The 13,038-nt window shown below is 32.0% G+C and overlaps 1 protein-coding gene across 1 annotated transcript; it reads right to left on the bottom strand.

Moving 5' to 3' along the window:
• Nucleotides 1-3,116: 3,116 nt before the first annotated feature.
• On the bottom strand, nucleotides 3,117-12,742 carry LOC111907183 (uncharacterized). Its single transcript, XM_042899678.2, has 15 exons — nucleotides 12,686-12,742; nucleotides 12,425-12,606; nucleotides 12,328-12,344; nucleotides 8,869-8,994; nucleotides 8,656-8,778; nucleotides 8,371-8,520; nucleotides 8,090-8,257; nucleotides 7,960-8,001; nucleotides 7,744-7,800; nucleotides 7,273-7,654; nucleotides 6,187-7,127; nucleotides 5,718-6,060; nucleotides 4,843-5,498; nucleotides 4,022-4,717; nucleotides 3,117-3,856 (listed from the first exon to the last, which is right to left on the bottom strand). The coding sequence occupies exons 1-15, from the start codon at nucleotides 12,740-12,742 to the stop codon at nucleotides 3,117-3,119; spliced, it is 4,680 nt and encodes a 1,559-aa protein (XP_042755612.2).
• Between the last annotated feature and the right edge of the window lie 296 nt (nucleotides 12,743-13,038).

The following is a 13,038-nucleotide window of genomic DNA, read 5'->3' as shown; positions in this document are numbered from 1 at the left end:
CATCACCAATAAGTGAAATAAATTAAAATTGTTAAATAAAAAAAAATGAAGTTGTTAAAATAAACGTATATTATAAAAAAATAAGAAATTATAAAAGAAAATTTAACAAAGTCTTATTAATAACAAGGTTCTAAATGGCGTGAGGCGTGGCGGGGCGGCAAGACTAAACCTCAAGCTTAACGAGCCATGGCGAGCCATGGCGTTTTTCAAGGCGTGATGTAAGGCGGCGATTTTATATTAATTTAAAATTTATATTACCACATAAATATAAATATATATTAAATATAACTACCTTTTAGAGGTGTTAGATCAATAACTAATAACAAAAAGTTAACAAAAACCACAATACATGTATCTCTGAATAGAAAAGACATAACAAAGAGCAAAAAACCGTGTCTCAAACAAAAAAACACATGTCATAACGCGCCATGGCGCGCCATATCACGTCTTGCCACATGTCACGCCTAACAGCAACGTTATGAAGCTTTTCGTAACGACGAAGCCACACCTCACGCCATGGCGCGCCTTTTATGTGACAACCCGAAGTTATTCCGTCGCCGTAACTCGTTCCGTCCGTAAAACCCGTCTTTAGCGATTCGTTCCGATTTCGTTTTTGGGCTAAGTTATTTAAATTTATATGTTTATTATAATCTCATGAGTGTCCAAACTCCTTAGAAACTCATGTAAACGGCCCAAATTATTAATTTGGAAATTTTTAGAATCGGTCCCGCCGGGTTACGACAACTTAATCGGGTGCGACCAAAAGCCCCGTTTAACGTCCGTATCGGGTAGAATTCCACCGTGTCCCAAAACCGAACTATATATAAAGTTGATTAAGCCTCATTTGAAGCTTTTTCACTCTCTCTCTAACCTCTCTCCTCAAATCCAATCTAAGGGTCCAAAATCATCAAATTAAGGCTCCAAATCATCAAGGTAACTACCCTAACTCATAGATTAGCATCCTTAGCCTTCAATTTCGTGTTCAAATCGTGATTTAGGACCATAAACATGTGTTTACAGCCCTGGAACATTCTTGGGCTGTGAACACATATAAGTGGGGTTTTTGAGCCTTAAAACCCTTCCAAACCACCTTTGGAGCTTAGATATGGCTTATAGACTTAATGGAATGGACTTAGAACACCTTAAACTCATTATTAGAGGATTAAACATGAGTTTACTTCCCAAGAACATGATTGGGCCGTAAACACCCATTCATGGGTAGTAAACTCCTTCTAAGGTGTTAAATTGCCACTTACACACCTCCTAAGCCTTGAACTAAAATCTAGAAGCAACCACAAACGAATTAGAAGCCTTAAACTTAATGAAAACCCTTCTATTAGGAGTTCACAGCCGTAAACCCCCCAAGAATAGGTTCCTGCGCCATAAACTCCTATAAATGGGTTAAATGGTGCCCTAAATTCACCCCTTGGCTTGTAAAAATGAGTTGAATCACATGTGATTAATCTAGGATCCCCAAAACACTTTGTGTATGGGTACATAAGATTTTATAGCCGTAAACTCATAGTTTACTTCCATAAACTCCTCAAATGGTCCTTAAAATGCCCAAACCACTTTCCAATGCCTTAAAACCAAACCTAGAATTAACCCTCAAATGATACAAGGCCATTTAGCACCCTAGAACACACCACCATGAGTTTACGGTCGTAAACTCATGGGGAGTGGGTCATTATGGCCGAAAACTCTCTTAAGATTTTACTCTTTAAGAGTAAACTCCATATCCAAGCCATATATGTCCATAGATGTCACCCGGGTCACTCCAAACACTTGAAATGAAGTGTCTTCGCAACTAGAAGTGTATATCCTCAACTAATTAGTAGTTCAAAGCCTAATTAGATACAAATTTGTATCTTTTCATATTACATAGGAAACTCGCACACGTTCAAGCCCCGAACTGACGTTTAGCATCCGAACCAACACGTTTCCCGTCCGGTGAGTTCACACCCCTACCCTTTTTTCTTGTTTTTCAAATGTTTTCAGGGGGAGAATACAAGCAAAAGTACAAGGAAATCTTGTACTTAAACTTATTATTTTCAGTTCAAATGTTTCATATTATGTATGCTTTTAATATAGAAAACCGTATTAACAAATGGTTCGAATTGCAGAGTTAGCTTTCAGACTAATCATAGATTTCTTGATAAAGTATTATAATCTATGTTATATTTCACACTTTACGAATAATTCATGCTAATCATAAATTAGGATACGAATACGAAAATAACAGAGCGAATACGAAAGTACAGTTAGGAACAGAGCGAATATGAAAGTACAGTTAGGAACAAAGCGAATACAAAAGTACAGTTAGAAACAGAGCGAATATGAAAGTAAGTCTAGAAATAAAACGAATACTAATAAAATACGAATACGAATACGAATACAAGTACAAATACAAATACGAAAGTACGCCTTTCGATACATTCGAGTGTAGGACAACTAGGATATCAGAATATCTAACTAATACAACAAGTATGATAGATACTAGGGCATAGCATTTTAAACGAATAACTAATTCACACATAGGAAAATAAGGGTTTTTCCTGGGATAACATAACAACTCGTAACCGAATTGTGTAACAAATGATAACTAAACTGTTTTTTATAAGAAAATATGGGATTTTCTTGGATTACAACTTTTCAGAAAACCAAAGGAAACCTGTTCTTTTACAAAAACTAAACCGCTTATGAACTCACCAGCTTTATGCTGATTTTCAAACTGCTTGTATTCTCAGGTCCACATTAGATAGGTACACCGCGATCTTTTGGAGAAGACGGAGTACATAGAAGACACGTCTTTACTTTTGTTTATATATGCCTATGTATAACACTTGTATAACTTTACTTTCAAACAACTGTAAATGAATCTATGTAATGTAAAGTTTTGTGTTTACTATGCTTACTATGTACATTGGTTGCGATATACATGATGTCCTCCACCCCGGAACGTTTCCGCCTTCGGTTTTGGGGTGTGACATTTTAGAACACTGATTAATAATAATAAGAATACATGTTATGAGGAATAATATATTACATACAGCTTACAAATTTCTAAAATCTTCTTTATAAACAACATTAGAAGTTTTATTTGCAAGTCTACCATCCTAATCTAAAATTAACAATTTTAATACTTCTCTACTTTGAACTCTAGATAGGGCAACATATAACTGACCATGTGTAAAAACCGGATCTTTCAAAAATAAACCAACCTTAGATAGGGACTGTCCTTGGATCTTGTTAATTGTCATTGCAAAACAGACAGCTAATGGAAATTGTCTTCTTTGGAATATGAATGGGATTTTTTTTCCAGATGGTGTTAAGGTCATTCTTGGAATAAAAGTCTGATTTCCAATATTACTTCCAGTTATGATAACTGCCTCAATAACACGTTTGCCCAAAGATATCACCTGTAGTCTAGTGCCATTACATAAGCTATTTTTTTGATCAATGTTTCTCAGTAACATAACTGGAACCCCGACTTTCAAAACTAACTTATGATTAGGTAGTCCTGAGACTTTAAGACCATTTAAAACATCAGGTGAGTATAAATTGGCATCAAAGTTATCATGGACAAACTCAGATTCACATAGTTTATCTGAACTTAGATATTCGACCTTTTCTCCTGGAAATAAAGCTAGCAGATGATCATTTATATTTTCGACAACATCATTTTTTGGAGCGAGTATTGCTCTTTCTTGAAAATATTCTGGAATGGTAGAAGCTTCAAGAATTGAAGGATATACAAAATTGATTAATGAACCTATAGGATCATAAGGATCATTAATTAGAAGATCATCTGGAATATCAATAATTGCTTCGCGATTGTTAGAACCACCAAGTTTCCCTTCTCATATATCCAAAAGCCATTTTGCAAAATCTGTTGTCTTTTGAATAACAGATGTATCACTTCCGACAGTTAACCTCATATTCTTGGTTAGTTGATAGACTTTGCATTGTTGCCATAAATATGATGAACTTCAGGAAGCATTGACAATGTCTTGTCTACTACCACTTGGGATAACAGGCAAAATTTGTCTAAAATCTCCTCTAAAAACAATCACTTTCCCTCCAAATGGCAAATTTGAGTTTCTAGGATTATGATACTTGAATATATCTTTCAAAGTTCGATCTAAAGCTTCAAATGCATGCTTGTGAATCATGGGTGCTTCATCCCAAATGATTAATGAGGCTTTTCGTAATAAACTGGCGAGTTCACAATCTGGTGGTATCGAACAAATAGAAACCTTAGTAAGAACCAAAGGAATTATAAACCGTGAATGTGCCGTCCTGCCACCGGTTAATAATAAAGAAGCAATCCCACTTGACGCAACATTTAAAACAATTTGAGAATTAGATCTAACTACGGCATATAATTTCTTCCAAAGATAGGTTTTACCTGCTCCACCATAACCATAGACAAAGATAACACCTCCTTCATTATTCTTTATTGCAGTCATGATATCATAAAAAATGTTTCGTTGCTTAGATGTTAATGCAATAGATAGCCGATCAAACTTCTTCTTTAAATTTGGTATGTCATAATCCAGTTCCTCACTAATAAGACGATTGTTTGAAGAGGATACATAATCAACATCGGGCAAAGGCATCCTTGTAAATTTTTTGAGACTTGAATTGTTACGAAGTAAAATTTGTTCACTCTCAAACAAAGTCAGGTTCTTAATTGGATCTTCATTAAGTGATAAACCTAAAAGAAAATTGGTATAATAATTAGAAAAAAAATATTAACAAAATTGTTCTTGACCTAAATTAGTATTGTATATTGATTTAAATATGTATTTTAAAATAAATAAGTAAAGAATATTATAATACCTGGTGATTTTAATTTTTGTTGTTGAGTGTAAAAAATTTCATCCGATAAGTATTCCCATGTATTTTCCCACACAACATCCGGGCTAGTCAAGCTGTGAGATAATAACATGATAGTGAATAAGAAACGTAAGTAATAACCGGATCCAAATTGACTTGCTTCCTTAATAGCTTCGATGTATTCTTTATCATCATCTAAGAGGCCAAGAGCATAACATGCATCTCTAAATGAAGGACATATTTCACCATTAACCATGCGGATTTCTTCAAATAATGTTGGTCCTTTCACTTTGTTTAAAAAAATTCTTAAAAAATATGCTTCGCCAAGATTAGGTGACACTGAATGAATTCTGTCAATCGAATATCCAACCTCCCTTGGCTTCCAAGTTTTTAAATCAAGCTTCCAAACAAACTTTGTAGGAAATTCAACATAAGTTAGTTTTTTTTCTTGTTTGTAAACTTTATTGCACTCCATCCAAGATGTGAACATCGAAGAAGCAACTGAAGGCTTGTTGAGTACATTGTCGATGTCGTCATCTTCACCGTAGACAACTTGTTGTTGATTAGGAAGATGAAAAGGAAGTCTCATCACTGAAGGATGCCTGTAATGAACATCATATCCATAAATTCGCCAGGATGCTTCACATGCAGAAAGATATCTACAATCATAGCATTTTTTATCTCATCGACTATATCATGTTTATCACAGTCGTTGTTGTTTTGTTGAAAACCAATAGTTGCTCTATCTGGACCTTTATTAATATATTTGAATAAATACTTGATGGAAGATCCTTGATTGCACCATTCAACATTTATGTGTGCTTGGCATCGTTTCAACAGGTATTTGTTGTATGGAACAACATTTTTGTTTATCTAACTGGACACCAGATTTTTCGACAAACGATCCATCATTTTTTGTCCTATATACAAGAAAACCATTCTGATCAATCGAGGTATGTTCAAAGAAATTTTTTGGGAAGTTTTTAGAGCATTTGTTATCCACCATGCAAGGGCAATTAACATTTTGAGCACCACATGGACCATGTATCATGAACTCCTTCACAAGTGAAAACAAAGCAGGATCTTGGTGAATGTTTGGAATCTCAGCTGAAATAAATTGATGAATGTGTTCCACGGTAGGAAGCTTGTATTCCTGTTGCATGAATAGACAAATATGGCTGTGAGGCAAACTACGCTTTTGAAACTCAATTGCATACACAACTGCATATATAGAAATAAACAACTTTGTATTAATAAATTTAATAATGTAGAAAAGATAACAATATTTTAAATAAAACACGACATTAAAATATAATATGGTTAGTATGAATAAAAAATTTTAAATACTTGCTTGAACCATGCCAAATACTGCATTCTCGCGTAGGTCTTTAATCAATGCATCAAGTTTGATCTTAAATAACCTACATAGGATATCAGGTCTATCCTCTGGATTAAGAGTAGTGTCTTTAAGAAATTTTCGAACTTTTGGCCATTTTGGATTGCATGTAAAGGTTATGAAAAAATCAGGATATCCAAACCACTTACAAAGCGACATGGCATCTAAGTAGTTTTGCATCATGTAACGTGCACCACCAGTAAAAGAAGAAGGTAATATAACACGTCGGCCAAATTCCGAAATATTCTTATTCCCCTGATCTTGAAACTTACGCAAATTCTCATAAGATTCACATCGAAGAACTTTTTGTTTCTTTCCTACGTAATATAATCTCTCGCTTTCAATCATTGTATAACCATCTACCAAAAACTGTTGAAAAAGCCTTCTTGAATTAAAAATCAGTGAGAAAGAATTAACCTTGTCTTGAATTATGTAAGCGAAAAATTCCCTCATTGTAGTGTTTGGACGCTTGCTATCGCTCATAAACGTAACACCTTTATGGGGGATGTCAACTCTATAACCATCATCACCATATGGAAATAGTAGAGGATATTGTAGAGCAAGGTAAGAAGGATGTAATTCACTGATACGACGTAGAGCTCCAAACGAAGTTTGCACTACAATGTCTTTGTTATCTATAAAATCACCAATGTCTCCTACAATTAAAGTGGCAACCTCAGAAGCAGTTAGTAGGTTATATGTCCTTCCATCATGTTGTCTTTTTCCAATAATTCGTAACTTTAGGTCATCACGAGGATTTGAATTAAAAATATCTCTAACCATCCTATAACACTTGACCAACCCGTTATTTGAATCCAACATAAGATTCAAATATTTTATAATTTGAAGATTAGTTGAATCATCAGTTGATGTAGAGGCATTCTTGCTTCCCCTGTAAATAAAATTATTTTAATATAAAAATGAGTAATATAAAAGTAATATTGTTAAAGTGATAATAGAAAGTAATAGTAAATTAGAATATATACCAGAAACATTTCTATTTATTTGATGTTTCATTTTCAGTATCATATATGTACAACTGTGAAAATCTTGGTTGACATCCATTCGTAGGGAGAAGGCTTCCGATACTATGATAATTTTGACCGCTAAGCATGAATATGTATGGTGTGTTTCCTTTATTAATGGATGAATCAACTTTCCCACCCATCGACGTAAATGAAAACATTGAATTGTAACGACGAATGTTTTTTATGAAGTATTTGCTTTTGGAATCTGTCTGAAGATAAAGTTGTTTGAAACTTTGCGGTGGCTCTTTTAAAGGAGGTAGTTCTACCTTCCCATAACCACAACAGAGAGAAAAGATTTTATTCCCTGTTTTATTGCCTCTTGAAGATTCGTCTTTCCATAATTTAGCGTGATATAGTTCACAAACATTCTGATCACCATGATCTAAATAACCTATTAAATAGAACATTATAAATAATGTAAGTATAAAAAAGTTATAATTAGCAACATCAAATATGTAAAATGTTGTTTATGATTATTACCTTTTGATATACCAACATGTGTGGGTTGGATAATATCTCCACCATTTCTTTCATCATCTGTCGTTAAGCCAAATATAGGTATAGGTGATATATGTGCAGACTTTCTTTTTGAGTTGTGTGGTCGTGAAGAATTTTGTTTGGATGAATAATTGTGTGTGACCGTGGAAAAATTGCTTGATTTCTTGGAATTGGAAGGTGATCAAAATCGTCGGTTACTTGATAAGTGTGTTGGAGCATTATATCGACTGCTACAAATAACTGAAAGAAAAACAGTATTGTAATCATGTAGTTATTGTAATATAAAATAATATTGTATTGTATATATAATAAAAAAAAATATGCATACCATTTGAGATATTGGAAAGTGGACTCCTAAAATTTAGATTTGAAAGAGATGGCAAGGTTGTAAAATGATATTGACGAGTCTTGTCAGAGCTGATATTTTCCTTTTGAGACGAAATATGTGTGAGCTTTTTTGAAGAGTTTAAATGTTGACGATGATTGAAGACATCACCTACATATAATTATAACTTTGTTTAATAATAATGAAAGTTATATACAATTGGGTAATTTCATAAAACATATAGTTAGGATAATAAAAATAAGTAAATCACACAAAATAATTACCATTCGGGCTCGTGTTAACAGCTGGCGTTGCAGACGAAGTTTGACCGTTTGATATGGTTGATTTATTTTTGAGTTTTCTATTATCCAAATATAACTTCCTTAGTTTTCGTTGGTCTTTAGCTGAAGTAGAATCATTTTTTCTCTCGGAATCTATAATAGAAACAAAGTTTAATTAAAACATAATATATACCCTAAGTTTGTAACTTATTTTTGTATTTGTTAGGATTGGTTTTTGATATAACTGCATGTATGGATAGAGAATATGTGGACCATTAATATGATCACCTGTTGTTAGGTCGAATATATGTATAGGAGATATATGTGAAGACTTTCGTTTTAAGTTGTGCACTCCTGGAGAAAACTGTTTGGATGAGGATGTCTGACCTTTATAAGGAATGTTAGATAAAGCTGAAAAAATATGTTACTTTTTAATTATATAGTTATTGTAATGTAAAAGAATACTCCATATATAATAACAATAATAAAAATTATACATACCATTTGATATATTGGATAGGGGAGTTGTATAATTGATGTCTGAAGGAGATTGAAAGCTTGAGCAATGATATTGAGAAATTTTATTAGAACTACTTTTTAAATGTTGACAATGATCGAAGACATTAGCTACATATAATTTGAAATATAGTTAATAAGGAAAATGATTCATTAATATTAATTGATTATATAGATTTCAATTTTTTATATTATTTAACAAATAACATAGTAATTATACAAAAATTATTAACATACGAAAAAATTACCATTATGGGTATTGTTAAAAGGTGGTGAGGTAGATGAAGTATGACCGTCTGATCTGGTAGGTATTTTTTTAAATATTCTATTATCCAAATATAGTTTCCTTAATTTTCGTCATTGTTTAGCCGAAATGGAATCCATTGTATATTCTATCATTTGCATATGAAAATAAATTTAATTAGTATTTAAAATACAAATGGTACGTTAAATAAAAGTTATGTATAATGTTACAATTATAAATCATATTATAAAACAAATATAAAATATGATGAGTAGTTTAAAAGTATTTGGAAAAAATGGTAATGATCGTATTTTACCCTCATGTATTTGAATAAATGAAAAATGGATTTGAAAATGTAAGGTCATTGCAATGGCCTTCAATAGTTGTTGCCAACTTTGAGATTTAATCAACATCAACCAGGAACCCAAAAAAATTATATAACTTATTTTCAAATAATAAATAAAGAAATTGATAAATTAATTACTTTTTAACTAATGAAAATCAAAGTATTAACGGTTTAATAAATAAACTAATAATCTTAATCTTAATTAAAAAACAAACCAATTATATTATAAATTATAAAAGTTTATTAAAACAAATAGAAAACAAACAATAATAGTTATATATCATATAACCCTTTAATATTAAAGTTAAATTTTTTAAAGAGCCGTATAATATTAAAGTTGATTGTTTTGTATCACATAAAATGTACGACTACAACTTATCTTCAAGAATGCAGAATACAGTCAAGTGATCAAAGGATTTTCAAAAGCAAATGAAGACATGTACCAACGAAGAGTCGTGCAGCAGTGGCAGGTGATATTTGGAGAGTCCTACAGGGTAGTGACACTGTATGAGTGTACCGACGGACCTTGATCGTAGGCTGACTGTCGGAGGCAAAAATCGAAGGGGATTGTAAGACGTATTTCACTCGGGACTAAAGAAGAGGGTGAAAACAGAGGCCGACGGCTGAAGAAGATGGTGAAAACAGAGAGTTGGGACTGAGAACGGAGAGGGATTAGAGCGTAATCAATGTATATCAGCAAAATGTTTTTAGATTTTTTTGGATCTAGGGTTTTAACTTTATTTCAATACTTGTCAATTTAAATTTTTTTTCACTCTTGACAGGATGGATTTTTCGTAAAATTGAATGCAAAGTGAAGATTTCCAGGTCAGATGTCATTGATTTTAAAGTAAAAAAGATAGGTTTCTAATTTCTCTCTATATATGGTTTGCTAAATTGAAGCCTGAAATTGTGGATTGATTGAAACTAATTGATTTGAAATAATAGTTCAACTTAAATTGGAATATGAAAGAATGGCTTTTTTATTCTGAATTGAAGGTTGATCAAAACACCTAGTTTTTCCACTTGTTCTTTCCTAACGACACATTATGGATAAAGGGTATTTTTGGAAACTTACAACCCTGCAAGGCATGAACCGACCATAACAACTGACATTACCTTGTGCTGAAACAGCTTGCTTCTGTCTTATAGATATTCACATTCTGCTATCTCATGTTCTTGTAGCCAAGGCTCTGAGTTTGTCTCAGAAGGAAGACATAATGTAGATAAATGATGAATTTCAGATCTTCGAATGAAGGAAATGCTCTGATACTTTCACCTCACTTCTTATTCAATTAATATTAAAAATTGCCATAAAAGGAATTTTTTTATTGTTTATTGTTTCCATGTTGGCTCATTATTGACAGATAAAGAAACAGAGGGGAAAAGTAATTGATCTAGTACTTTCATGGTTGTCTTTTTTACTTAAGGGCACAATAGTCATTTTACACTTTTCAAAGAACAAAACAGCAATAAGATAAAAGCATATAGCCAAATTTGCAACAAAAATCTTGAAGCTCTTTTGAGTGTCAGAGAATAGTTGTTATTTTATTGTGCTTATCAGTTATCACTTCAAGTTTATTGTGTTGAACTGATAAGTATTTGTATGATTATGATGTAAAGTAACTATCTCCAAGTTCTCTGTTTAATCATGCAATATCAAGCATCTATGGATGTGGTCTGACATGTCTCAATTTGTGTACACATGCAACATCAGTAAAGGAGGTTGTTCTTAGTGTTGTCTCCCTTGAAGATTCTAAGAGAGAAGAATTTAACAAAATTCAACAGGTTTGATCCGTTATCATATAGGAACTTATATTTGTTTTGTTGGATCGTGTTCAAGTGTAAATCAAATTATGTTTGCTTTTATTAAGTTCCCTAACTATTTTGTCATTATCTGTGAATTGATCTTCAGGAACTGACAAAGCTTTCTCGAAAATTTGAATGCTAAAGGTTTTACCTTTTATCATCCCATCCCTTCTCCTTTATAAGTTTTTGTTGCTCATATGTCTCTAATAATTGCTTGATGTTAATTTTTCATATTTCAAAATTTTTTTGATGGATCAACTCATTTATAAAGTTCCATGTGGTCTATCGTAGCTTCTAAAACTTCAAATCCGGTAAATCCTTCAAACTCAACAATGAAGATCTAAAAAATCTATAAACTTCTTTACTTATGAAATTACATGGATGATTTTATAAATTAAATCAATAACCTTTTATTTTATCGTTAAAATTGTAGAAAATAGCAATATATTTTATTGAAAATGATAGTGATATACTAATTGTACTTTATGAAAATTAGAAACAAATTATTAAGAAAGAAACACATAATATAAAGTCATCCTGAAATTTATTAAGAAACAGTCAAATTAAACCAAAAAACAACCAAATCCATCAAATCTCTAACCAAAAAAATGAAAATGTCTTAAAACCCTTAGGAAAAAATTTAAAAAGTGATTATTGTTCTTAAAAGGTAGGTGACCAATCACTTTTCCAACTTAACTTTGACAAGTTTATGTTGTCCAGCTTCTCCTCCTAGAACTTTTATAGTCTTTAATGATGACATGTTGTCATTGACATCCAAAACAAAATCATCCTCAAGAGCTCGCTTCAAACCTTTTGTTGCATCCAAATTTTTTTTTTTGGGCTTGTGGCTGTCGATTTGAAAACATTCATTGGTGTTACACTATCATCGGTCTAAGATATGGCATCCTAAAATTATAAAAGAAAATTAGTATTATTAGAGGTTATTAAAGTTAAAGATAATACTAACATGAGATATTTAGATAACTTAGAGTACACCTTTATAAATATGTTATCTTGAGATTCACAATCAGTGGTACCATGTTCAAACGATTGTGAATTAGCTCCCTGTTCAAAACACAAAAGAAAAATTAATAAGCCTTTTTTTAAGTATATTATATTTTGGAAAAAAAATCAATTATAATAACCTCTGCAACTCTAATTTTTTTTCCAACTCCTCAATGATAATCTCATCATCACTAATCTTGGAAATAGTATATTGATTAGTGTTCCTTTGCACATTGTATTTCGAAACAGAAACTATGAAAGCCAATTTCATATCTTTCAATACATTAATATCGGACGGGTATACGTTAGTAGAAAAACCAAGCTGCAAGTAAAAACATAAAAAATGTAATTAAATATAATAACAATAATTAGTTTTTAAAAATAATATGAAAAACGTTCACCTTAGCTGTTTTTGCGACTAAATCTTTTGCAGAAATTTTTAGAAGCTTTTTTCGCATCTTGTTCAAACATTGTTAAAGTAATACTTCCGGTATGATCTTGAACTCTTACCGGAATCATGAACCTTTCAAGAAATGTAAAATTCTCAAAATTATTCAACATAATTTGGAAATTACTATTATATGAAAATTGAGTTTTTCAAAATGTATTAACCTCGGAACTGTCAACGTTTCAGTTTTTGTGCATTTTGGATTTCGACATTCATATGTGACATTGGGTTCATCGGAAGGATTTTTTGGAACCGCCTTTGTATTGCAATTTGTACATGCCAGGTAATGCCAAGGTGTGTTATTAA

The sequence above is a fragment of the Lactuca sativa genome, chromosome 2 (genome assembly GCF_002870075.4).
Source record: "Lactuca sativa cultivar Salinas chromosome 2, Lsat_Salinas_v11, whole genome shotgun sequence".
Taxonomy (NCBI): domain Eukaryota; kingdom Viridiplantae; phylum Streptophyta; class Magnoliopsida; order Asterales; family Asteraceae; genus Lactuca; species Lactuca sativa.
Note: the sequence above shows the minus strand (reverse complement) of the source record. Positions and strands in the feature narration are given on the sequence as shown.

Bases quoted from the DNA above. Each gene is read 5' to 3' on its own strand.
- LOC111907183 (XM_042899678.2), bottom strand. From the start codon at position 12,742: ATGCGAAAAAAGCTTCTAAAAATTTCTGCAAAAGATTTAGTCGCAAAA. The intron at 8,258-8,370 runs GTAATTATTTTG...AATTATATGTAG, and splicing joins TGTTAACACGAGCCCGAATG to GTGATGTCTTCAATCATCGT. The intron at 6,061-6,186 runs GTATTTAAAATT...CTATATATGCAG, and splicing joins ATTTGGCATGGTTCAAGCAA to TTGTGTATGCAATTGAGTTT.